This window comes from Thalassophryne amazonica, chromosome 4, assembly GCF_902500255.1.
Source record: "Thalassophryne amazonica chromosome 4, fThaAma1.1, whole genome shotgun sequence".
Classification (NCBI taxonomy): Eukaryota; Metazoa; Chordata; class Actinopteri; order Batrachoidiformes; family Batrachoididae; genus Thalassophryne; species Thalassophryne amazonica.
In genome coordinates this window covers 126,776,926-126,803,481 of record NC_047106.1, presented here as the reverse complement: position 1 = coordinate 126,803,481, position 26,556 = coordinate 126,776,926, and the positions used below count along the sequence as shown (strand labels likewise).

The window sequence follows — 26,556 nt, the reverse complement described above, 5'->3', positions numbered from 1 at the left end:
CAGAGTGACACAAACACTGCTACATCCGATAATGAAGCTTCTCAGCTTTCATTGAAAAGTGATGGTTCGGATTTACAGAGGATGTACAGAGAGGAAGCGACACTTTGAAACACTTAACTTTTAACAATCTGGTTAGAAACTCCACTGCCATCTGTCCTAGACATTTCCATGCCTCCACTGGAATGTCATCTGGACCAAATGCCTTTCCACTCTCTTTTCACTCTTCATCCTCTTCATAGATGCCCTCAGGAGTGATTTGTGACCAAAGAATATCAGCAAGAGTGAAGGGGAAAGTCTACAAGACAGTAGTGAGACTAGCTATGCTGTACGGCTTAGAGGCGGTGACATTAACAAAAAGACAGGAGGCAGAGCTGGAGGTGGAAGAGCTGAAGCTGTTGCGACTCTCTTTGGCAGTGACGACAATGAACAGGATTATGAATTAACATATCAGAGGGGCAGCTCAGGTGGGACGGTTTGGAGACAAAGTCAGAGAGGTGAGACTGAGATGGTCTGGACATGTGCAGAGGAGGGAGGCAGGAGAAGCGGGAGGCCAAAGAGGAGGTTAATGGATGTGCTGAGGGAGGACATGCAGGTGGTTGGTGTGACAGAGGAAGATGCAGAGGACAGGGTGAGAAGTAAACGGTTGATCTGCTGTGGCGACCCCTAACAGGATCAGCCGTAAGAAGAATATGATCATTGATGGATGGACTATTTCAGCTACATGCCCCTTAATTTTCATTAACCATTTAGAAATAATGTTTTTTATTAAATTGGAGAAAATTATATATACAATGAGAGGGTCCACTGGGAAGTTTTTTCATGAATGGCCACCTTTTATACATCTTATTTTACAGAACTACAGGTGTTGCCTGATTGAACTCTCATCTGCCCATAATCATCAGTGTTTTCATGGAATTATGTGGCTGGTCGGAGTGAGTGGGTTTGTGGTGTTTCCATGTGTGTTTATTTGGTTAAATTTATAGTTATACTATTTTTGGACTTTTTGTCCCTTTCTTCCACCATACAAGTATGTGTCATCCCCCCCCCCCCCCCAAAAAAAAAAAATTAAAATAGAGAACCTGTTTTTCATATTGTTTTGTCAAATTGTTATTCTCTCAATAATAAAAAATAAAAATAAATTTGTTTGTGGTCTGCACTACCCTGATGTATAATACGAGACATAACCATAGGGTGACCATATTTTGATTACCGAAAACAGGACACTCGGCCCGTCTATGAGATATTGAAATGATACTCAAATGCCGGTCAATTTAATGGCCCAATGAAAAACAATGAAAACCAGGACATTGCCAGTACTTTCCAAAAAACAACTCAGAATGGCCAGGACACTTGGTCACCCTACATAACTATAGACTGCTATTGTAATAAATTGGGCCAGATTGCCTCATTTTAACAATCAGGAAGGCAGTCTGGGCCAAAAATCTATAGTGGGACGCCACCCTTAGAGGACATGCAGTCAGGGAGACGCAACACATCCTGCTTCTATTACATCTGACTCCACAGCCCGTAATGTAGTCAAACTAAACCACATGAATCATGGGGTACACCGTCACAATACTGTCTGATATTTCAGTGAACTACCAAAATGTAGAAGATTCTGTGATTTAATCTGCAGAGAAATGTCCTGTATATGTCTTCCTTTCCTGAAGTGAGCATTAAAAATCACTGTGGTAATAACATATGATGTGCTTGTATATTATTCTGCTTTTACTAGATTAAATCAGACTGTGACAACTTAATTCTGGTTTGCGCTCATCGGGAGACGGGCTGCCCAAAGGCATGTTGACAGACAGGGTTAGGTCCTCTGACTCCACACCAGGTTCAACAGAAAGGTTGTCATCACACAGTGAAACTATACAAATGGCCTTTTCTTCACTCTATGCACAAATCAATAATACTGACAGAAAAAAGTGCCTCATGTTTCCTGTTTAATCATCTGGAAGCACAGCTTGAGAGTGACTAGCACGAACAGCACCTTACATAGCTCAGCCTACAGAAACGGAAGACATTTTATTCAACAGAACTGCTACACAATGATAAGCCTTCACACTCAGACCTCAGCAGTGTCTCTTTTGCAAACCAGAACTCAAAAGCTGAAATAACTCACTGATTAAGCCATAAGGCTACAGGAAAATAATCATCCACTGTTTTAATAATTGCATTAGAGATTTTGACAAGAACTGATTCACTATTTAAGGTCACACGTCAAAGGTCAAAGTCAGGAAAAATCTTGGAGAATGGGAAAAATCCCTATCCTTTAACTTTGAACAAATTTGCAAAAATTCAGAACTCTGTCAAGAAAGATCTATTTTCTTTCATATTTGAGAGAATTATGTAGGGTGGTATCCTTTATCAAATGAAAACATTTGATCCAGATTACAGATTGTGATATTTTTAACTGTGAAATTTAACATTGAAAATCCCATTTAATGTATATTTCACATTATATCTTAATCAAACGTGTCCCAAATAACGCTCATATTTAAAAGTGAGGTGCAGACTGGCACTCCCTGTCACCTGACAAAGTTTGATCCAGATCTGATCTGGATTGTGGGTTTTGTGGACATGGAAATTTAATATTGAAAAGCCCATTTGGTGTACATTTTGCATTATATCTCAATCAGAAGTGCCTGGATTTACCTACACCAGCAAAATTGGATGGACATCCCAATTTTATGCCTGTTTGTCTATCTTTCAGTTATCAGTCAGAAACCAAGTGCCAAAAAGCATCAACAAACTGTGCAAAGCAGAGATAACCAATGTTCTGTGAAAAATGATCTGAAAAAGAATTTAGAAACCGAAAAAGTTGAAAAAACAAAAAACAAAACAAAACCTGACAACACAACAAAAAAAGTTAAGTGCATCAACTATCACACTTTGTCAGTGTGATGTATGACATCACACTGAAAGTCAGGAACTTTGGGGTGATTTCTGATCCCACGTTGTCCTTTGACCTCCACATTACAGATATTACGAGGACTGATTTCTACCACCTGCAAAATATAGTGAAGATTCGTCCCATCCTGTCTATGGCTGATGCTGAGACCTTGATTCATGTGTTTGTCTCTTCTAGATTGGACTACTGCAATGTTCTATTTTCTGGCTTACCGCAGTCCAGCATTAGGGGTCTCCAACTGGTTCAAAATGCTGCTGCCACAGTCTTGACAGGAAACAGAAAGTTTGACAATATTACACCCATTTTGGCATCTCTTCACTGGCTTCCTGTGCCTGTGAGGTCGGATTTTAAGGTTCTGCTATTACCCTATAAAATTATTCACGGACTGGCACATCCCTACTTAGCTGACCTAATTAAACCCTATGTTTAATTAGGTCAGATTAGCCGGATTAGCCTGTGCCGGCAATCCGGCACAGGCTCTGCATTCTCAAGGGCGCAGGACTACTTTGTGTCCATAAGGTGAATAAAAATCTGCGGGCCACAGAGCTTTCTCTTACCGTGCACCTATTTTGTGAAACCTATGGAGCTAAAATAGTCTGATTTTGTAAAGACTTTCAAGTTCAGAATTAACACATTTATTCTCCTCATATGGCTAACATACTGGCATAGCATGAAACTATGCTTCCTATCCTTTTAAATTCATTGTATTAGCAATGGAATGAGTCTCGGCCTCAACTTCACGTAAATTCTGGGTCTGTTAGTGAAGCTGTGGGCTGGCATCTGGCAATGACCTTTATTTTCTCTGCTTTCCTGTTGATTTAATGCTGACGAATTATACCTTAGGTGTAGTTTTTCCAGCCGACTGATTATGCTCTTTTTCACTCTGTTCGAGGTGGAGATAACGTGGCATAGGATTGCAGGATTGACGGATACAGGTCGCAGGGTGCTGGACTGACAGCAAGATGCCACGCCTGAAGCTGATGCAGCACACTATATATATATATATATTTGTCCAGCTCTGACTAAAAACTATCTTCACATTCAAGCAACTTCTGTGCCGTGTGAGAGGGTCTTCTCCAAAACTGGAGCAGTAATAACAAAGGAGAGGATCAGACTCAAGACTCAAGGGTCAGACTCAAGCCTAAAAAGATCTTGTTTTTAAACTAAAAGCCTTTGAAGTGCCAAAATCCCCATCACTTTGTACAGCTATTTTCATAACAGGCCCTAGCAGCACAAGCATTTCTGAATTTATATCTCTATCACATAGAGTATTTTATGATGGCACAATCACATCATAACACAAGTATATTATTAATGCCTTTAAATGAAAATATAGTCAAAAATTTCAAGATGCACAAAGAATCTTTATTATTAAACATACACAGTGCCTTACTGTTTCATGACACTTGCCCTTTATTGTTCCATGCAAGTGCCATGTAAAAGACTGGCCAGCAGATGTCACCATATTTAATTGTATCAAATGCTTTAAACCATGGACCATTTCAACACAATTGCTTCAATTTGATTCAGTGATTCAAAAAACTTTGGTTTCTCCATCACTAGTTGGAAGCTACAAAAGTGCTATCTAGTGATGTTATGCTCGAAGCAGATGGCTCGACACCGTATCGATCTTTCAAAGCAGAAACATCGCTGCAAGATGTTTCAATGCCTCGCTTCACCCTGTGAAAAATCTCATGACTCCCCAACTAAAGCTTCATTACATCACACTCGTATCTGCGACATGTCACACTGATTTGAATTCAGGGCGGGAGCTATCAAACTCTCGTAGCACTTATAAACAGACACAATCCCTCTATATTTCATGGGTTTTTTGAGAGGAGGAGAGTTTTGGTGTGTTGTTAATACAGTTTCACTAATTGAGAACCAGAGAGAGAGATTTAGGTCAGATTAGCATTAGAACAGATAAACCATCATACATTTACACACTCACACACAGACATTCAAACACTATAGATACTGATTTACCCACTTACATACTTACACATATTAAGTATACATACAGAGAAAGATTAAAAGGTTAGTTAGCGGATAAATGTAAAGTGAGTGTGAGAAGATCTGTCTGGTGAGTGTTTGAGAATGTGAGGAAAGGAGAGATGGGGAGGATGGAGACAGCTGTTTATCCAACTCTTTACAAGTTGACTAAAATCCATCTTCATATGCCAGCAATTTCTGTGCCGTGTGAAGATCTTCTCCAAAACTGGAGAGGTAGTAACAAAGAAGAGGAACAGACAAGCCTAAAACCGCTGAAATGATCTTGTTTTTTTTGTTTTTTTAAACTCAATCTTTATTTTTCTTTATTTTTATATAAACACATACACACAAAAGAAGAACAAACAGCAGCATGAGAAACAGCAATCAAAGAAAAACATGTTTGATACATCACAGTATTCATGTCAATGACAGCAGAAAACAGACAAATACAGGTCATTGTATTAATAATGGCAGAACTGGTTTCCATCTCTCATCAAAAATTGGTTTCTGAAGTCTCAGTAAATACGTAAAATGATCTTGTTTTTGAATAAAAACCTTTGAAGCACCCAAATCCCCATCATTTTGTACAACTACTTTCATAACCATCCCTAGTTGCACAAGTATTTCCCAATTTATATCTGTTACATACCGTATTTTATGGTGGCACAATCACACTATAACACAAGTATATTGTCTTTAAATGGAAAATCTAGTCAAAAATTTCAAGATGCACATAGAACCTTTATTACCTCCGCCAAGGAGGTTATGTTTTCAGTTGTGTCCATTTGTTTGTTGGTTGGTTGGTTGGTTTATTAGCAGGATTACTCAAAAAATCCTCAACAAATTTCAATGAAATTTTTACCAGGGGTGTAGCTTGGCCTAACTTGGAAGTCATTAAATTTTGGTAATGATCCGGAACACGATCCGGATCCAGTAATTTTTTAAAGGATTCTTTATCATTGCAGGATAGGGACAATTTCAAAATTTTTGCATCCAACTTCATGAAGACGGGTCACAAAGGCTGAACAAAAATTAAGTTACGACACAACAATAATTTAGCATTTGTTTCTCCTCATTGAATAAACTTATTAGAAAATAAAAAAAAAAACTTGTGTAGTTCATGCAGTTTCTCTTTATAAATACATTTGCTTAAGATCTAAGGGTTTAACCACTGAATCTGAAACATGATGGTAGATGTGTGAAACTACGTGGAATAAGTCTCTTTGCCAAAGGGTATTCCATGTGACGTCAGTGACCCTATGGCCTTGGCGGAGGTTTGCGCTCTCCAAGTGCTTCTAGTTATTAAACATACACAGTGCCTTATTGTTCCATGACACTTTGCCTTGTTCCATGCAAGTGCCATGTTAAAGATTGGCAGGCAGATGTTGCCACATTTAATTGTATCAAACACTTCGAAACACTGAACCATTTCAACACAATTGCTTCATATTGATTCAGTGGTTCAAAAAGCGTTACTTACTCCATCACTAGTGCTATCTGTAGCACGCCTGCATTTAACAAATTTGTGGATCCAGCACAATGCTTTAAATTTATATCTCGAGTATCTTACCTGTCTTTTCTCTTATTTGTGCCTTTTGGTTGCAATTCACCTAGTGAGGATGGGCCAAAAGATGAGTTCCAGGAAGCAGTGGGTCTACATACAGGAAGTACCAAAGAATCTGTCCCAAGTGCCTGCTGCATTAATGGGGGGAAATGGATTGTTACGTCTGCCAAGGACATAATAAAATCACAGGCGTTTATTTATTTGTCCGTCTGTCTTTTAGCAGGATTACGTCAAAACTACTGCACAGATTTTGACCAGCGTTTTACCAGAGATAGATATTAGGCCATGGAAGAACCCATTAAATTTTGTAGGTGATCTGGATCCGGATCCAGATTCTGGACCAAGTTTTACTTTATATAAGCTTTGAAGGATTACATCAAAACTACAGCATGAATTTTGATTAACTTTTCAACACAGATTAGGCCATGGAAAACTCCATTAGATTTTGGAGATGATCCGGATCCGAATCCGGGTCCTCGATCAAGATTTCATTTTATACAGGCATTGAACGATTACGTCAAAACTACTTCACGAATTCTCACCAAATTTGCACCACAGATGGATATTAGAGCATGGAAGACTCCACTGAATTTTGGAGGTGATCCAGATCCAAATTCTGGACCAAGAGTTCCTTTTATATCGGCTTTGAAGGATTACTTGAAAACTACTTCACAAATTCTCACCAAATTTGCACCACAGAGATATTAGGGGAGATGATGGTGTAGTGGTTAAGTGTTGGGCTTGAGACCAGAGGATCCTTGGTTCAAATCCCAGCCTGACAGGAAAATCACTAGTTGCTCCCGGTGTGTAGTGAGTGCCTTGTATTGCAGCACCCTGACACTGGGGTGAATGTGAGGTATTATTGTAAAGCGCTTTGAGTATCTGATGCAGATGGAAAAGCGCTATATAAATGCAGTCCATTTACCATTTTTACCATATAAGACTCCACTGAAGTTGGAGGTGATCCAGATTAGGATTGGCATATGTCAGAACCCTTACCAAAAATTGTACTGATAAGTATAGAGAAAGTAAACTGTAAGTATACTTGAAACATACTTGCATGTACTACTTTTTGGTAAGGAAAATCTCTGATTGCTCTTGTTTAATTTGATTTACTTTGTGTAGTTTTTTTTTTATTTACTTTGGTATTTACATATTTCCTATTTTCATCAGTAGTGTACTTGTTTTATGTATTAGATTAACTGCACACTTCTGTTTTTTGTAAGTGACTGTAGTGTTTTTGTTGCGACATCCCTCTTCTATGTGTGATTGGTCTGATCAGCCAATATACAGGTGTTTTTATTTATTTATTTGATTATTGGGTAAAATAAAAACCCTTATTTTAGTAAAAATACGGGTAAATTAGTAAAACAATTAGTAAGAACAATTTTACTAATTTGTGGACAAGCCTCAAACCTTCAGTGCATAATGAAAGAAAATCGTCAAGTGGCCCAGCTGTGAGGTTTCTGTGTGTATGCAATTTAAGTATGTTTGACACACATTACACAAACTAAAACCTACAGTCAAGAGGAAGAAGAAAATTGACCAAAACTCAAAATAATGCCATCATCCTTGCAGGGTATTAAAAAAAAAGTTTTATAAACACACAAAAGTGGGTGCTGAGAGAAAAGGCCCTTTATGGGTCACCTTTGGTCAGTAACTATCAACTTCTGATTCAGCCATCCAAATATTTGTTCAAAGAGCAAACAGAAAATGTGCACACAATGAAACTATCCCTAAGTGTCAAATGAGATTCAAGAGGTAAATTCATCAATTCCATTCGTTTAGATCATGTAAGCTTTCCTCTGCTTATATACCAGGTACTTTGCAGTGGTCACAGCCCCCCCCCCCTTCTAGATACTAGCAGATAACTGAACTTAACCACCTTTGCAGCTTTATGTTGTGAAAGCAGGAGAGTGGATACTGACTGACTTGTAAGTGTAAAATGCTCCAGCCATTAACTCAAGACCATCAACCTTAACACAGCACAATCTAAAACTCTGAGCTCCAACCACACAGACCAGAGAGACTCAAGTTTCCCCTCATTTGATGTGTGGGTAAAAGGACAGAGAGTGTCAGGTGTTGTGGATAATGTGAAGACCACTACTCCATTCTCTGATTAAAGAAAATATATTCAAAGTAAATAGAATATGTTTCAGTACCGTAGAATAATTGGAGAAATAACATGTCACTTTTTGAGAACTTCTGAGAACAGACAGTCCTTGAAACACGTGGGAGCTCTGCCTGTTGTCTTTCTTTTACCTTAGGTCTTTTCCATGTGACTCGGCCAATGTTGTTGCTCTGGTAGAAGAGTGACTGATCAGATGCAGGGAACAGAGGATCTTCAAACAGACATCCATTTTGCTGGCACTGCCTCCTCAGGGCAGAGAAGGACTGGCCCTCATATGGAACCACCATCACCCTGCAGACAGACGATAACAACCAAGCTAAGCAAGGCATTCCACAAAGAAGCCTACAGAGGCACTGCAAGATTATTTTTTTTTGTTGTTTTTTATTTTTTTTATTTTATGTAATATTAAAGGACTTGTCATCTATCGGGGAAAGAGAGGGACCGCCTGGATTGTAACAACTTCAGGGTCATTCGACCGCTTTCTGTGCCAGGCAAGGCACTTGAAAGGATCATTTGTAACAGGATTTAATCCCCTCTTGAGATGAATGCATTACCACCAGGGCACCCCCCCCCCTCATTTGGCTTCGCACCCCCTTGCTAAAATGCGTTACTCCTACCATACAGCCTTCCCCTCAGCAATCAATTCTACTGTAAATACATAACACTGATGCCAGGAAATAACAAGCCTGTTCATAATAAAAAGGATATTTTTTTCCAAAATACTAAAAATGTGGGGAACATTACAGTAAGAATGCATAAACATGTCCTTTTCACGCAGCACCCATGCTCTGTTGTTGTTCCGGGGTCGCCAACCAAACAGTCCCTCCTAAAAATTGGTCCGCCCTGCCTTCACTGCACATGCATCATTTCAGAGCGTCAGCAGCAATTCACCAATTATTACCTCATTTCTGCTTAAAACTGCACTCCAGTCATCATCTATCCCAGCAACAGAGATCTGAAGCTTTTGTACAACAATCATTTCCACATAAATTCAGCATTATTTCATAATTAAAGACAGGGGAACCGATCAGAGAGCCACAGCAGCCAGATGTGCTGCTGGGCCTACGTCATTTTAGAGCGTCAGTAGCAACTCGCCCATTATCGCCTCGTTTCTACTTAAAACTGATTTTAGAATGATTTCAGAGATTTTATCTTGTCATCTGATGGTTAATAATCACATTATTCTCTTTGATTGCTTTGGGTGTAAAGTCAGACTCAGATATGCTGCTGTGGTCCCAAATGACGCTTGCGCTGTGAATGCAAAGTGGGCCAATTTTTAGGGGGGACCATCTGGTCGGCGGCACCGGTCCTTCGAGAAGCCTCAGAATGCCCCATTTTGACCTCAAATTTTCAAAGGCTCCACAGTGTGGATGGGGAGAGGGCCCCCATTAGCACTATCCCTCACATCTGGTGTCACTCCCTTACTAAATTTTCCTTGATAAACCCCTGACCACCATCATTTGGACAAGGTCCTGCTTACAATACTGGCAAGAAACAAACACAAATCATGCCCATCTTGCAATTTTAGATTAAAAATGGGTTTACATTATTTGTGTTGGTCAAATTTTATTAAGAAAAAATTTTTATCTTATTAAAAACAGTATGTCTTATGTCTCAGCTGTGCAAAGGATTGTAACAACTATGTCAATAAATTATTGTCTACAGTCTGCTATTTCTGAAGTTTCATGCTGGTTCTTATGGTAAGATTTTTATTGTTTGTTAAAGCTTTTTGAAACTGACTGACGTTCTGTCCAAATGTTATTGTGATGTCAAAATTAAGAAGAAACGTGGCGCACCATAAGTGACATGCCATCACCACCTAAGGCCCGTCCACATGGAGATGAGTTTAGGCGTGGCCTCAAAAGTTTTGTATCGTATTGGCATTTCATCCACACAGAACCGACATTTTAAGAGCCCATAACCACTACTTTTTGAAAATGGGTCCCAGAGTAGATAAATCTCAAAATGCCACCTTTGCGTTTTCAACAACCAATACACAACTTTTGTGAAACGATGACATCATAGCCCCACCTCTCTAACCTCAGCCTTAACCCTGGTTACAAGACATCATGTCTTTCTCTCTCAGGTGTCTCAGATATGGTGCCTGAAACACATTCATTGTATCGGCATATCTGGATTGACACGATTCCCAGTCAACATTCTCTTTTAGTTTAGTCAATTTATAAAATAATGCAACTCAAAGCAGAAGTTCAATTTTCTATGTGCATGTTCCACATCTTCTTGTTCACATCTTCCTGTTTTTTATTATTATTATCCCAGTGATGTGGCCACACAGAAGTACCTCAGTTTCTGTTTTAGAATTTTTTGTTCCTGCTGTTCCTCTTAGTCACCATGATAAGTACACATTTGTTTATGTATGAATATTCATGAGGTGTTTTGCATTGATCATTTATGGTTGAATGTAGTCATGTAAAGGGCGGGATATGAAGCAGATCAATGTGAGCATAATTCAGAACAGTGATTTATATGATGATGCATCAAGATGAATTCATTTACAGGCGTGCATATGAAAGGTTTCTTTTTATACACCATTTTTGTTTTTCATTCGTACATGTACTTTTAACATGAATTTTACAAAGTGTTTCATAAATGAGGTCCAAGATAGGGCATGGGTGACCTTGAACCTAACACTTTCTGGTCTGCTAACTTGCACCACTGTGCTGCCCATTATTTTGGTTTACATACAGTATTTCATAGGTGCACTAACTGATTTTTCTGCCAAAAGATGTCATACTAACTTCAGCTTTTCAGAACCAAAAAAGAGGTTTCCCTCCTCAGCCACTCTCCAACCTGCTCTCCTTCAGCCTACAAATGGAGAAGGAACAGCAGATGGAGCCTTTTAACAGATATAACCACGTGGGAAAACACAAATGCATGTTGATTCTAGTCTGAGGCTTAGAGGTTCAAGGCGTTTTTAGCCTCCACATTTTGTGGAAGAATTTCTGGAAATTTGCTGCCATCTGTCATCTTGAAAAGATTCAACAGCTGTGCAGTGAGTAGTGGGTACAGATGTCTTTTTAGAAATTTCAATTACAATTTCACAGGGCAGGCCTTGCATTCCAGAATCACATAAAACAGTTGTCTGTTACACTGTTTAAAAATTTCAGTTCTCTCACAGTTGATTTATATCATGCTGTCAGTCGGCCGCATTCATCCACTGCACCGATGAAGGCAGGCTTTAACCACGAGTGTTCAATTCCTCTCTTTGAACAGATGTCCACACAGTGAACACTGGATGATGCTTGAATGTGACAGAGGAACTGCCTCTCAAGCCTTGAGCTGGGTGCAGCTGCTCTCAGCCCTGAAGCTGACACACTAACACACCATTCCTCCAAAATCCTTGTAAACTCTATTAAAGTCTTCCAACATGTGGCACTGATTAAAGGCTTCCTTTCCCACAAGTCAGGAGAGATGTCACACTTCTTCATAGACTGCTTCAAATGATTCTTAAACCTCTTCTATTACCCACTAGGCAATTCTAGCCTTTTGCAAGTTCATCATAACAGGGTGTTTTTGACAGCTGCATCATCTTGATGCTGTAGAAATTTGTTTTCAAAGTTTAAAGGGCACCATTTGTTTGGGCATTGGTTTTTGCTTTTTTGTTGTTGTTAATCCAATGTCATAAGGAAATGTGTAATGAATGAATGTAATGAATGTGTAAAAAGCCCATGGGCAGCCAAACATCTGCATGCCACCATGGTCACACAAACTGGCTGGTCCAAGCCTTTCCAAAGGGTCCTTTAAGTGTTCTGACTAAGTTATAGGGTTCAGGGTGTAACTGAATTTAGGTTATGGGTGTTATAAGATAGCAATTTATGATTACTGTTAGAGGTAAGGACTAAAGAATGACAGTAAGAGTCCTTACAAAGAAAAAGAAGCACACGTGTTCGTTTTCCTATGGAAAAACGCTGTCTATAACACAGTATGCTCTATTTCTCTTCTCATAACACAAGAAACATCCACAGAGGCATTCCGACTGTTGGATGAGGAATTAATAACACGGATATAGTTCATTTTCAACCACATCACATGACTGAAGCACAAATTACATCAATCAGCCAGTCAGTCATATGACAGCAAGCAAAACAAACACAGAGGGCCACATCCCACTATGAATCACTGTCAAAGAAAACACAGTTAACCAATGTGAGGGAGGGAGAGAGAGAGAAAGAGAGAGAGAGAGAGAGAGAGATCAGACCAAACTCTTTTGTTATTTTGTCTTTTCGTATTTCATAAAACATCCAGATTTCTGGGAAACAAATATCACTTCACAAGTGGAAAACACACAATAGAAAAACTGTTTGAATGTTTGGATATAATTATTTGGGCTCTACACTAAGTTCCACTGGAACTTTCAAATTCATATTCAATTTTTATTTGACAGCAGCCATGGCTTCTTCGTTAAGGAAGACTATCAAATGGCTTCGCCAAAATCCGGTCCACAACATTTAAATTGTCTGCCATTATGTGCAGCTTGCTACCTAGCTAGCTTGCTAGCCGGGACTGGCGCGAGGCTAGTGTGAAGTTTGTCCGCCTGTGAGCGCTTTGTGACGGTGGAGGAGCTCAGCAACACCCACTGCTCGGTAGGGACAGAAACTGCGACAGAAGTCAGAAAGAGTGATAGAAGTCAGTCTCCAAACACAAGCAGCTACAAAAAAAACCCCACCAGAAATAGAAGCTCGATTTGTTGCTAGTTGTTTTTAACAAAGAAAATGCCGCTAAGAGGATTAGGAAAGTCTCTGGTTCAACTCAGAACAGAATGAAAATTAAAAAATGCTCCCACGGATGTTTACACCAAAAGATCGCTGACTCGCTCATTCGCTGTCAATCAAAAAGGGATTCAGCCTCAGACAGATCATCCAATCATCATGCAGAAGCTGAGCGTCCGGGCCAGCCGAGGCCGGCCCACTGCCCCATAGATCCCCAGAGACGCTGAGCGTCCGATGGGCGGGACAAAGCCCAGCATTTATCCAATGACTCGTCTCGTTTCGCTGCACTCTTTGCTTCGCTATTGATCTCTTGTGGATGCTCAGCCATACCAGTTTTACTTATAAAGCACCTTAAAACAGCCAGTGCTGACACAAGGTGCTGTACACTACAAACAATACAAATGAACACACAATGTGATTAAAAAAAGAACCAGAAAATGAAAATAAAATGCAATTAAAAATTATTAAACTAAGCCTTGTTGATGTTGAAAGCCAAGGAAAAAAGATAAGTCTTTAAACGAACTTTAAAAATAACCGATGAGGGTGCCTCCCTAACACCCAGCGGCAAGCTGTTCTACAGTTTGGGAACAGTAAGAGGAAAAAGCCCTGTCCCCCTGAGCTTTCCTTTTGACCTTGACACTTGCAGGAGCAGCTGGTCAGACAACCTGAGAAACCAAGAGACCTGAAGAAGCCCAGAGAAGCTAACTTTTCAGTTAGTTGTGCCCACCACTGCATGGGTGTGAGGCTGGGCAACAAAACAATCACAGTCAGGGATTGAAACAAATTTTACACTGATAAAGATGAGAAACTCTGGACATTTTTACATGATATGAACAGATCCAACAGCCTGTCACACAAGAGAAAAGTGAAGACAGCCAGTCGATCTAGAGTTTTTGGCTTGCACATCATAGTGCATGCCTATTTCCTACAACAAAGCATTGTTTGAGCTATTGGTGGTGACAAAAGCTGTGAAAATGAGGAAAAACTGTGGAACCAGTGATGGGCACAAAAGCGACTGTCAAATCACCTCGTATCAGCCTCTAAAACTGAGAAAATTGACAAAAAATGTTATGCTTATAGCAGTATAACAAGCTAGAAGCTCCATTATGTGAACTCACACCAGCAAAACTCTTTCCTACTGAACTCACCATCAAGCAACCTACAAGGGGAAAGATACGCAATTTCTATCCTGATTTTCCAGTAACAGCTTAGTGCTGCTATCAAAGGACAATAAAATAGATCAGAACTTTTTTCTAAGAGGTAACTCAATAAAATAACTGAAAACACAATGTCTAGTGGTTTGGATATCTTTAAAATGAAGAAAAAGCACATATTAAGATGTTCTGAAAAATATGTTGTTGGCTGGCACCAACCAAAATGGGAAACACATATTTATCATCAAAAAACATGCCATTTTAGTTTGATTTGCACCATTTTTACCAGATGGCCATATGTTGGCCTCGGGTAAAAATGCCACAGTCCTCAAATTCACAGGGAACATTCTTGGGACACACACCTTGGACAAGTGCAAAGATGGTTAACCTTGACATATTTTAAGAGGTTTAAAAAGTTGCATTCTTATAATCTGATCATTTTCGTGCTTGAGTGACGCAAGTGACAGCCAATTAGAGTGGAGCTGCACTTTGTTTTGTGTGTTTATATACATTTCTCATATTATGTAAAAGCTAGCGAGAAGTAAGCACTTCTATAACTGAAAACGCTGTTTTTGGAACCTATTAACACCTGTGAACTTATTTATAAGACATTTTACAGTGGTTAGCATGGTGACGTTACTTCCTAGTTTTGTGACTTGCTAACTGCTTCATTTCTGGTATATTATGTAAAAGCAAGCGAGAAATAAACACTTCTAAAACTGAAAACACTGTTCTTGTAACCTGATAACACCTCTGGTGTCATTTACAAGACATTTTGTGGATGTTAGCTTGCATGCTACCTTTCGCTAACTCAAACCTAACTTTCTATGGAATTAAATTTGTCTCATTAATATTAATATGTGCAAATGCACAGAGGGTAATCTACAAATATTCCTGATTTGCACAACATGAACAAATGATGATTTGATCATGTACAAATTGTATGTAAGACAATAGGATGGTAATAATTAACTAAACAACTGCAAATTATAAATAACGCAATGCTCATACGGCCGAGAGTATTGTAGCACTGCATTATATTAATAAGTTACAAGGCAAGCTGACTTGTTTTGTAAAGGCAGATAAGGCATGTTTGCACAGTTAGAGCTTTATGTTATTCTAGTTTTGTTAATAAACAGTAGCCAATTAACTGGCGCTGGATCCTGCTAATATAACACCCGTTGCCTGGCACAGAGAGCAGATAAAGGCCCTGTAGTTTGTGTAATCAAGGTGATGTAATAACCAAGCCTTTCTTCCTATCTGTTCTAGATTTTCATGTTCTAGACAGAAGGAAATAAATGCCAAGTGGACAAAATCTCCATAAGAAGTACATTCTGCACAGATGAAGAGACTAAATGGTACAAATAAAAGGGCAAGAATGGCAGAGACATGGGTGTGGTTTCATATTGGCAACAGAAAATTTGGCACAATAACATATACAAGTACAAGAGACTAACACACATTCAGATTTCAAAACAGCATGTTATGTCATTTTGCACGGTATGTGACATACGTTAGTGTGAAAATATGTTTATTACCGCGAGGATGGACTGAACACACCAAATTTGTCACATTTTGATAAACCATAAACATTTTGCCGAAAATGCATAAAGCATGATTCAACTGTGTCAAGCAAACCACAGCACAGCACCATCACACCAGAAATTAACCAACTTCGCCTTCAAAATAATGGTGGAATTTTCGAAAAGGGCACAAGTACTGCAATTACATTTGGAAATACAGTTGCAGATGTAAATTCACATGCATTTTTTTCCTCAGACAGCCATACTGGAGTAAATCAACTTGAATGTCTGCTTTATTATCATATAAAACAGCTTAAAAAAAAATACAAGATGGGTTTGTTTCAGTATCTGTTCAAAAGACATGATGCCTCTTTAAATGGTATTGATCATAACAGATTTTTTTGTTTGTTTGTTTGCTTGTTTGTTTTAAGGCCTAATGACAGCTATTTGCTCACTAACAATCTCATATGTCAATTCCGGCACAAAATCTCAGTGTTATGTATGCTACAATTGCAGATTCCATAATGACAGATACGCAATGTTCTGAGCAGTATGTGAAGGGTGGTCAAAAAAAAAAAAAAAAAAAAAAAAAAATGTGCTCCTGAAACTCTTCAGTAATTCTGGAAAGGAACTTAATGTCTCAAATGCCTTGTAACCTTGAATATCAATGTCTATTTATACCTTTATTTAATTTTCACTTATTGTTTTTATTTTGTTTAAAGCCAGAACTGCACTGAAGGGAGGAAATTCCTTATTCTTTGTATTATTTTCTTGTATTGTTCGACTTAAAAAAAAGAACAAGTTTGAAATTGTTTACAATATTTGTTGTGGTGTGTTAGTTTTTCTCTATTGTGGTTTGTCAGCTCTCCAATCTCAGAAGATTGTTTTAATTTGCTTTAAGTTCTATTTTTTTTTTTTTACACTCTTTAAGAAACAACGTAGAGAAGTGCACTGAAGGGAAAAAATTCATTATTTTTTATATTATTTTATTGTATTGTTCAACTTGAAAAACAGAATCATTTTGAAACTGTTTACAGTATTTGTTGTGGTGTGTTCATTTTGTTGTATTGTGGTTTGTTAGCCCTCTATCTCAGGAGATTTTAAGTTGTGTTGACTGATATGTTTTTAAACAAAAATGTTGTTTGTGATAATAAAGTATTTTGTTGTCACATACAATGTTTGGCGAAATTCTATCCTAGGTCTTTTGGATCCTTTGGATCTATGAAGCTTAAATATGAAAAAGTATCGGTATCGGGAATACTGGGCCTGTATTTACTTGGTATCGGATCAATACCAAAATTCCCAGTATCGCCCACCTGTAGTTACGACTGGGATAAGTATTTTTCATAAATGCATAAAAAGTCTGGATATTTGAACAGCACATTTGCATCCGGACAAGTGACTTTGCACACTTCCGGATCAATCCATGTAGTTTTGTAAACAGCTCCGTATCTCACAAGAGTTACTTTACATCAAATATCAATGAGAAAAATAAAACAATTACTTTACAATACAAACGGGAAAGTTATCTAAAAATAAATGGAATGTAAAACCAAGCTGAAGTTGTAGCTAAAATACAAACTGCGTCCGTATATATATATATATATAAAAAAAAAAAAGTTATTTTGAAGGAAACTGCAGGAAACGCATTTTTGTTTTGTTTTGTTTTTTTTGCAGCGAAACGAAACTGGCCAATCTGCAAAGAAGTTATCTTAAAACATGTCTGTTTTATTCTGTACTGCGTTAGCTTTGTCTAATAAGCGCATTATGTATCGTAGTTAAAATCTCATTTTACAGCAGATTTGCGGACGTGAACCAGTTTCAGCGCTGAGTTTTATTTACCTGGAGAATCGATTATCGCCTCCAGAGGGACACAAACACCACTGTTGTCCTCCTTCTCTCAGGAGATGTTCGCTGGTTTTACTCCCGCCGCTGTAATTTGAGAAACTTTACTTTTTAAGTTGTTTTAAAAGAATACTTAAACCACACGCGCGCGCAGCTTTTCCGAAGCTCCGTCCAACCCGTCTTCAGCTTACTGGTGATGCCTTCACTGAGGGCTCGGACATTTCACAATCCACTTTTAAGCACAGCCCAGCCTTGAACAGTTTACAGCAGCAGCAACGAGATGAGCACGGCCGTAGCCAGAGGTGTACTACAGGGACTGTGCGCCCCCCCAAGATCATCGCAGATACACCAATAAAAATGACACAAAAAAGCACTATTGTATTACTGTAAAACATCTATACTAAAATACTAAATGGACGAAATGGAGCCTGATCATCACGAAATGGGGTAAAAAGTAACAAAATGGAGAAGACTGACTCCAAATATGATTAAATATGATTCAATTAAATACTTTTATTTAATTATTTTAAGTGAAGTGGGGACTGATAACAAAACGGGGTAAAACATAGCGTAATGGAGCAGACTGACCCATTGAATGACGTTTCATCTCTTGAATGACAGGTGGCACACCTGCCCCTACTACATGTACTGAGCGCATCGCACAAAAAAACAAAAGCCAAACAATTAAATAAAAGTACTTATTTGGAGTCAGTCTGGGTCACGCCGCTCCATTTCATAATTATCAGCCCCCATTTCATATTTTAGTATGGCCCACTGTAAAATTTTGAGGATGTTGCTTTTTCAGAGACCTGAGTAACACCAAATTTAAAAATTAATGTCACTTGTAGTCTTCATAACAAAAATTATTCCCCCTCTAGGATCTGTGTGTGTTTTACACAAGCAGCAACCTGAGACCACGTGAAATAAAGCCAATGCAGAAGTGCACTTAAAGCGCGATTTCTGAGAAAATACGCAGCTTATAACTTTTAATGTGCACAACAAAGTAAACTGTTAGAAGAACCACTGTGCAGTCCCAGAAACATGATTTAATCCCGAGGTTTTGCGGGATTTGAAACCTGAAAAGGGTGGATATGCCAGTGTTTGCTCATGCCTCAGACCCCTGCCTGGAGATGTCTGTGTTTTTGCCTCACCCTGCTGGTACCTCTGCTCTTTTCTCTGACAACCTGTATACCGACCCTCTGCCTGAAATAAACTCTACGACTACTTATACCTCAAGTCCTGGTTTAGGAGTTTGTATCATGGGTCCACCTGCTCCGGGCGACAGGCTCCCGCCCGTTCTGACACACATATTATGTAAACACTAGCCAGAAATAAACATTTACAAAACATTTTGCAAACGTTAGCGTGCACGCTAACTTCAGCTCACTCAAAGTTAACTTCCTATGGAGTTAAATTTGTCTCCTTAATACCTGCAAATGCACAGAGGGTGATCTATAAATATTCCTTGATTTGCACAACATGAACAAATGATGATTTGATTTGAACATGTACACATTGTACATAAGACAATACAATCTTAATAATTAATTAAACAACTGCAACTTATAAAGAACACAATGCTCATACGGCCGTGGTTATTTTAGCACTGCATTATATTTAAGTCTCTAAATATCTGTTGACGTTCAGTTAAAGCAGTTACAGAGAAATGTAAAGATTATGACATTTTGCAATAAATCTATCTTGAGCAGGCACGGAGACTCACGAAAAATTGTTTTACATAATAGTGCAGTGGATAAGAGAATATTTAGAGGGTAATCCTGCAAATGGTGATAAAAGCATCAAATTTGGCAGAAATACTCCTCAGACAATCCTCTTTTGAAAAAAGACGATTGGCCACTTGAATTTTCAATCGGTGGTCAGGTAGGGGTCAATTGAAGAATTACACAGAGGTCAAAATTAAAAGATGCTCCAATCATATTGAAAAATATTCCACATTATTTGCCTGATCATAAAGATTCCAAAAAGGTATACGAGGTCTCTTAGATAATAAACCGACCCTTTTATTTATTTTTTTAACTATATGGATTTGAATGACATGCGATTACACCAATCATGCTTGAACCCTCGTGCGCATGCGTGAGTTTTTTCACGCGTGTCGGTGACGTCATTTCCCTGTGGGCAGGTCTTGAGTGAGATGTGGTCCCGCCCTCTCGGCTGAATTCCTTTGTTTCACACGCTGCTCGAGACGGCGCGCGTTGCTTTATCAAAATTTTTTCTGGACCTGTGAGGAATATCCGAGTGGACACTATTCGAGAAATTAAGCTGGTTTTCTGTGAAAAGTTTAACGGCTGATGAGAGATTATGGGGTGTTTCTGTCGGTGTAAGGACTTCCCACGGAGCGGGACGTCCTGCAGCGCTTCCAGGCGCTGTCGTCGGCCTGTTTCGAGCTGAAAACATCCTAATTTAAGGCTTAATTCACCCAGGACATCGTGAGAGAACAGAGAAGATTCAGAAGAGGCCGGCATGAGGAATTTATGCGGACATTCCACTGTTTAAGGACATTTTTTTAATGAAAGACGTACGCGCAAATTCGCTGAGTTGTTTCCGTGACGACTCGGCAAATCTGTGTGCGCCGCGACAGGAAAAACACCTCCGTGTTGAAAACCATTTGTAGAATTCAGGCGGCTTTTAATGGCTTTCAACAAGTGAGTAACTGAGAAATTGTTTAACAGCTTGGGCATGTTCCAACTTGCCCGTTAAGATTTCCAACGGAGGTGTTTTTCCTGCCGCGACCCCCCGCGGTTGGGTCCAGCCCGACATGCGACTCTGCCCGCACGTTCTTTCATTACAAAATGACCGTTAACAATGGAATGTCCAAATAAACTCCTCATGCCGACTTCTTCTGAAAGTTCTCTGTTCTCTGACGACTTACTGCGTCAACAGAGCCTGAAATGTGGAAGTTTCCAACTTGAAACGGCGAGACGCTGCCGCCTCGAAGCGCAGATCGCCGTCAGGCGCCGTGGACCGTCCTTAAAGCGACACTACCAGACCAAAATCTCTCATCAGCCGTTAAAATTTTTACCGAAAACCAGCTGAATTTATTGAATGGTGTCCACTCAGTTGTGCCTTACAGTTTTGAAAAAATTTTTATCAAACAAAGCAACAGTCTCTGAGCCATTCCTAAACAATGAAAAAAATTGATGAGCGGGTGGACGACTCCTCACTCAAAGACTGCCCACAGGCGAATGACGTAACCGACAGGCGTGAAAAAACTCTCGCATGCCCACGAGGGTTCAAGCATGTCTGATGTAATCACACGTGATTCAAATCCATATGGTTTTTGAAAAAAATAATAAGGTCGGATACTTTTCTAATAGACCTCGTATATAGGTTTTGACTGTCTGTGACTGAATTCTACGATGTTACGGGATAAAAACAGCAAGAACAGTGACAAAGGTCAGTGTCATTTTGTACAGGGGTCAAAAGTTAAAGTTGTTCCAGTTTTGGTAAAAACTAATGCAAATTACTAGTTGAGTTAACACGGTTTTAAAAAGGAATAGTTTGGACCATGTGTCATCCTTATGTATCACGTTACGGGGTAACAGAAGTCACATGTTATAGAATCCAACAGACGTAGACCTTGTTTGACATTTACTTTGGAGACCAAGCATTCAACACTGTCAACACTATTCCATTTATTAATCCTATTAGCTCAACCAATAATTTGCATCACTTTTTACCAAAACTGGAGCAACTTTAACTTTTGACCCCTGTACAAAATTTTGAACTTTTAATTTTGACCTCTGTGCAATTCTTCAATTGACCCCTACCTGACCACCGACTGAAAAGTCAAGTGGCCAGTCAGTTTTTTCAAAGAGGAGTGTCTAGTATTTCTGCCAAATTTGATGCTTTTATCACCATTTGCATGATTGTTTCACTTATCTGTTGCACGATAAGTGCTCACCCCCTTTAATGCAACACAACTAAATCATTCCTTTCACAACCAGTCACAGAATATCTCTTGAGTGCAGTTAACTTAATCATGAGGAAATATAAGAACTTGGAAACAGTGTGGAACTAAAATCAGACTCACATGATTATACACGGAATAACGTCAAGGAGGAAAAAAACAGTGCAGGAAAAAAAAACAAAACCACAAAACCAAAACACACAAAAATACAAAAAACAAAACAAACAAACAAAAAACAAAAACAAAAACTAAAATACACAAAGACCGGGCACAAATGGTTGTACTATGACAAAACCCTACCCCTCAAGGGACAGTCCCCAACATCCTACAAATAAAAAAAGGGAAAGAGGCCATTAGGTGGTGGGGACTGGAAAGTGGGCAGGAGCAGTGCAAAGAACAAACAAAAAACAAGGGAGGGAGGAGGGGAACCAGTGGCACAGAGACCCTGTGAGAGCAGCTGGGAGGGTGCCGCAGGAGGTAACGTACACCAGAAACACAGCCAGATATCCACAGCAAGGAAGAGATTTTGGGAGGGCGTCTGCAACAGAACTGAGACATCTGGAAGGTGGTTTCTGTCATAGAGCTGACATATCTGGACTTCCACAGCACAGTGGAGATGTTAGGAGAGGGTCATTCCATGCCAAATCAACCAGATTTCAAAAAGTGCCCCACATGACCCCCTCAAAAAATTTGAAAAAAAAATTCATAGTTGTTACCCTACCAGAGAAATGGAATTTCCCCTCATTTTAATGATATAGCTTGAATACTTTAAGCTGCGTTTACACATAGGCAAGACGCTGTTGTGTGGGCCGCCAGAAGAGGATGTACTGCTGGCCCACCACCAAAGGGCGCCCTGCCTGAAGTGCGGGCTTCAGGCACGAGAGGGCGCTGCCGCCACGGACACAGCCGGGAGTGACAGCTGTCACTCATTAATTCCTGACAGCTGTCACACATTCTTCATCATCGCACTCCATAAAGACCAGACGTCATCTCCACCTCATCGCCGAGTTATCATACTTCATTGGAGGTAATACTCTCAGCCTTTTTGTGAGATTTATAAATCTGTTATTGTGAGTGTTTGCAGGAGAACTGGTCGTTTTTGCGGAGGCTGTGCAAGACGGCGCTCCTTTTCATCTGAGACCGCTGCAACATATTGAGTGAGAGGTGGAGGTGGCATTCCCACCGCTGTTGTTACTGGGTGTACACACACCCACACTTGACTGTCTTTGTTCTTCGCCAGCAGTACCAGATGCGACAGTCGGGGACGGTGATCACCTGGGAATTCGGGACTTGGCGGCTCCAGTATTCACCAGGTTCTGTGGGGGCGGAAATTGTGTGGTTCCGGCTCTTCTCAGGACAGACGTCTTCTATCCTCGAGCCTGCCCACACGTCACCTTTGTAATTTGACTGTCATGGACTCCGAGGGGCGTCACCCGGCTGTTGAACGACCAATGGGAGAGCAGGGAGCGCAGGCGTCTGCAGGAGGCATGATTGGTGAGCTACAGCACATTCTCACCGCCTTTACGGCTCGGTTGGACCAAATGACCGAGCAAAACATCCTCCTGAACCGCAGGGTGGAGGCTCTCTCCGCACAGATGGCGGCGAGCGCTCAGGGCTCTGCTGCAGCTCGTCCTCCTGCCGACCCTGTGCAGAATATGAACGTTCCAGTGGTGGTTCAACAACCCCTCCCACCATCCCCTGAAGCATACATAAGCCCTCCTGAGCCGTACGGAGGTTGTGTGGAGACGTGCGCGGACTTTCTCATGCAATGTTCGCTCGTCTTCGCACAACGTCCCGTCATGTACGCGTCAGATGCTAGTAAAATAGCTTATGTGATTGCTCTGCTTCGGGGTAAAGCACGCGCCTGGGCTACGGCGCTCTGGGAACAGAACTCACGGTTGTTATTAGCATACACTGGGTTTGTGGGGGAGTTCAGAACAGTGTTTGATCACCCTAACAGAGGAGAGACCGCTTCAACCGTGCTGCTGTCAATGAGACAGGGACGCGAGAGCGCAGCCGCTTATGCAGTCAACTTCCGCATCGCGGCTGCGAGGTCCGGCTGGAATAACGTTGCGCTCCGCGCCGCCTTCATAAACGGACTGTCGTTGGTTCTGAAGGAGCAGCTGGTAGCTAAGGAGGAACCGCGGGATTTAGATGGGCTTATCGATCTCGTTATACTGTTAGACAATCGGTTGGAGGAACGCCGTCGGGAGCGAGGCGAAGGACGTGACCGGATACGCGCCGCCCCTCTCCCTTCCGGGTTCGAAAAGGCGCCGCCCTCCCCACGCTCCACAACCACAGTGCTCCGTGGGGTAACAGCTCCCCCTGCTGACGTTGTTAGGGAAACACACAGGGCCAAAATGAGGAGGCTGATCCGCGGGGAGTGTTTTCTCTGCAGCTCAAAGGAGCACATACAGAAAAACTGTCCCAAACGGCCAAAACGACAACACTCGCCCTTAGAGACTGGGCTAAGGGGGGGTCAAAACATTCAATTGAGACACACACAGATTGCCACACGACTCCCAGTCACAATCCTGAGCGGGGATTTAACCCTTCAAGCCCCAGCACTGGTGGACACGGGGTCAGAAGGGAATCTGCTAGACAGCAGATGGGCAAGGGAGGTAGGGCTCCCTCTGGTGGCGCTTCCTTCGCCATTACAGGTTCGGGCACTAGATGGCACCCTCCTCCCTTTACTCACACACAAGACACAACCAGTAACTCTGGTGGTGTCTGGAAACCATCGGGAGGAGATTAAGTTTTTTGTAACTCCTTCTACCTCCCGCGTGATTTTGGGCTTCCCATGGATGTTGAAGCACAATCCCCGGATTGATTGGCCGTCTGGGGTGGTGGTTCAGTGGAGCGAAACCTGCCATCGGGTGTGTTTAGGATCCTCGGTTCCTCCCGGTTTACAGGCTAAGGAGGAGGTCAAAGTCCCTCCCAATCTGACGGCAGTGCCGGTTGAGTACCACGATCTTGCTGACGTCTTCAGCAAGGATCTGGCACTCACCCTTCCCCCGCACCGTCCGTACGATTGTGCCATTGATTTGGTTCCAGACGCTGAGTTCCCGTCCAACAGGCTGTACAACCTCTCAAGACCTGAGCGCGAATCAATGGAGACCTACATCCGGGACTCATTAGCTGCCGGGCTGATCCGGAACTCCACCTCCCCGATGGGGGCAGGTTTCTTTTTTGTGGGCAAGAAAGATGGCGGACTCCGTCCATGCATTGATTACAGGGGGCTGAATGAGATTACGGTTCGCAATCGATACCCGTTGCCATTGTTGGATTCCGTGTTCACCCACCTGCATGGAGCCAAAATCTTTACTAAGCTGTTATGTGTCGGACGCAGCTCGGAGAACCGACCAGCGTTTGAAGGACCCAGTATGAAATAAGCAGAGCACGGTACAAAGGCTAACTGAATTTAATACATAACAGTGATACAAAAAATAACAAAAGAAAGTGCGGTCTGGCGTGGTGCGCTCCCAGCAGCGCTAACGGTCCGGAGCCAGAAGCTGTTCGGACCCAAGGACCCCGCCGACACCCCCCAGGTGGCCGCAACAAACCGAGTCTGTGAAAGAAGGAACCATTATGTGAGTCCACACTTTACACACAGAGAGAACACTTAAAGGTGTACAAACAGCAAACACTTCCTGACTTGATTACTAATCAGCTTCCCAACCTGCAGGCATGGAACATCCAGTTCACAAAACTCCACTGCAGTGGAAGCCGATACATGACTAACATACAGCACAATATAATAAAGGTGTGAGGGACACCACATTTACTGACTGTATAAATGTTAGTCACAAAATCTAACGTACCTCAGGAAGTGTGCTGACGAGCGTGAGACCTCACCCCCTCCTCTTTCACAGACCGTGCATCAAACCCTGGACGTTCTCTGCATCCACTGATGATGAGATGGCTCCCGAGACGACGATCTCACCCGTCTGGTCACAAGGTCGAGTCTCTGGCAAATACACACTGTATACTCCAGTCTTACATGCCACCATGTTCCAATCCATATAGATGCACCTCAGCTGTGAGTCCTGACGAGCCGCAGGTGATCAGGGTGAGGTCCTGATAACCTCAGCAACACAGCCACTCAGTCCCAAATGCAAGCCACCTGGAAGGAAAAACAAAAGACAGAAACAAAAAGGCAGCCAGGCCCCCCAGCCATACAACATAAGCTGGATCTTAGAAATGCGTATCACCTGGTTTGGATCCGGAAGGGAGACGAATGGAAGACGGCATTTAACACCCCGTTAGGTCACTTTGAGTACCTGGTCATGCCGTTCGGCCTCACCAACGCCCCCGCGACGTTCCAAGCCTTGGTTAACGACGTCTTGCGGGACTTCCTGCACCGATTCGTCTTTGTATATCTGGACGATATTCTCATCTTTTCTCCGGATCCTGAGACCCATGTCCAGCATGTACGTCAGGTCCTGCAGCGGTTATTAGAGAACCGACTGTTTGTGAAGGGCGAGAAGTGCGAGTTTCACCGCACGTCTTTGTCCTTCCTGGGGTTTATCATCTCCTCTAACTCCGTCGCCCCTGATCCGGCCAAGGTTGCGGCGGTGAGAGATTGGCCCCAACCAACAAGCCGTAGGAAGCTGCAACAGTTCCTCGGCTTCGCTAATTTCTATAGGAGGTTCATTAAGGGCTACAGTCAGGTAGTTAGCCCCCTGACAGCCCTGACCTCTCCAAAAGTCCCCTTCACCTGGTTGGATCGGTGCGAAGCCGCGTTCAAGGAGTTGAAACGACGGTTCTCT

At 41.3% G+C, this 26,556-nt stretch overlaps 1 protein-coding gene across 1 annotated transcript in view; it reads right to left on the bottom strand.

Annotated features, from left to right (window-relative positions):
• LOC117508692 (calpain-5-like) overlaps positions 1-18,057 on the bottom strand; it is a 95,943-nt gene extending 77,886 nt beyond the window's left edge. Inside the window, exons 1-2 of the mRNA XM_034168505.1 lie at positions 17,854-18,057; positions 8,736-8,895 (exon numbers count right to left, since the gene is read on the bottom strand). Of these exons, the coding sequence (XP_034024396.1) occupies positions 8,736-8,891 (156 nt within the window). The 5' untranslated portion in view covers positions 8,892-8,895; positions 17,854-18,057. The remainder of the gene's footprint in view (positions 1-8,735; positions 8,896-17,853) is intronic.
• Positions 18,058-26,556: the final 8,499 nt, after the last annotated feature.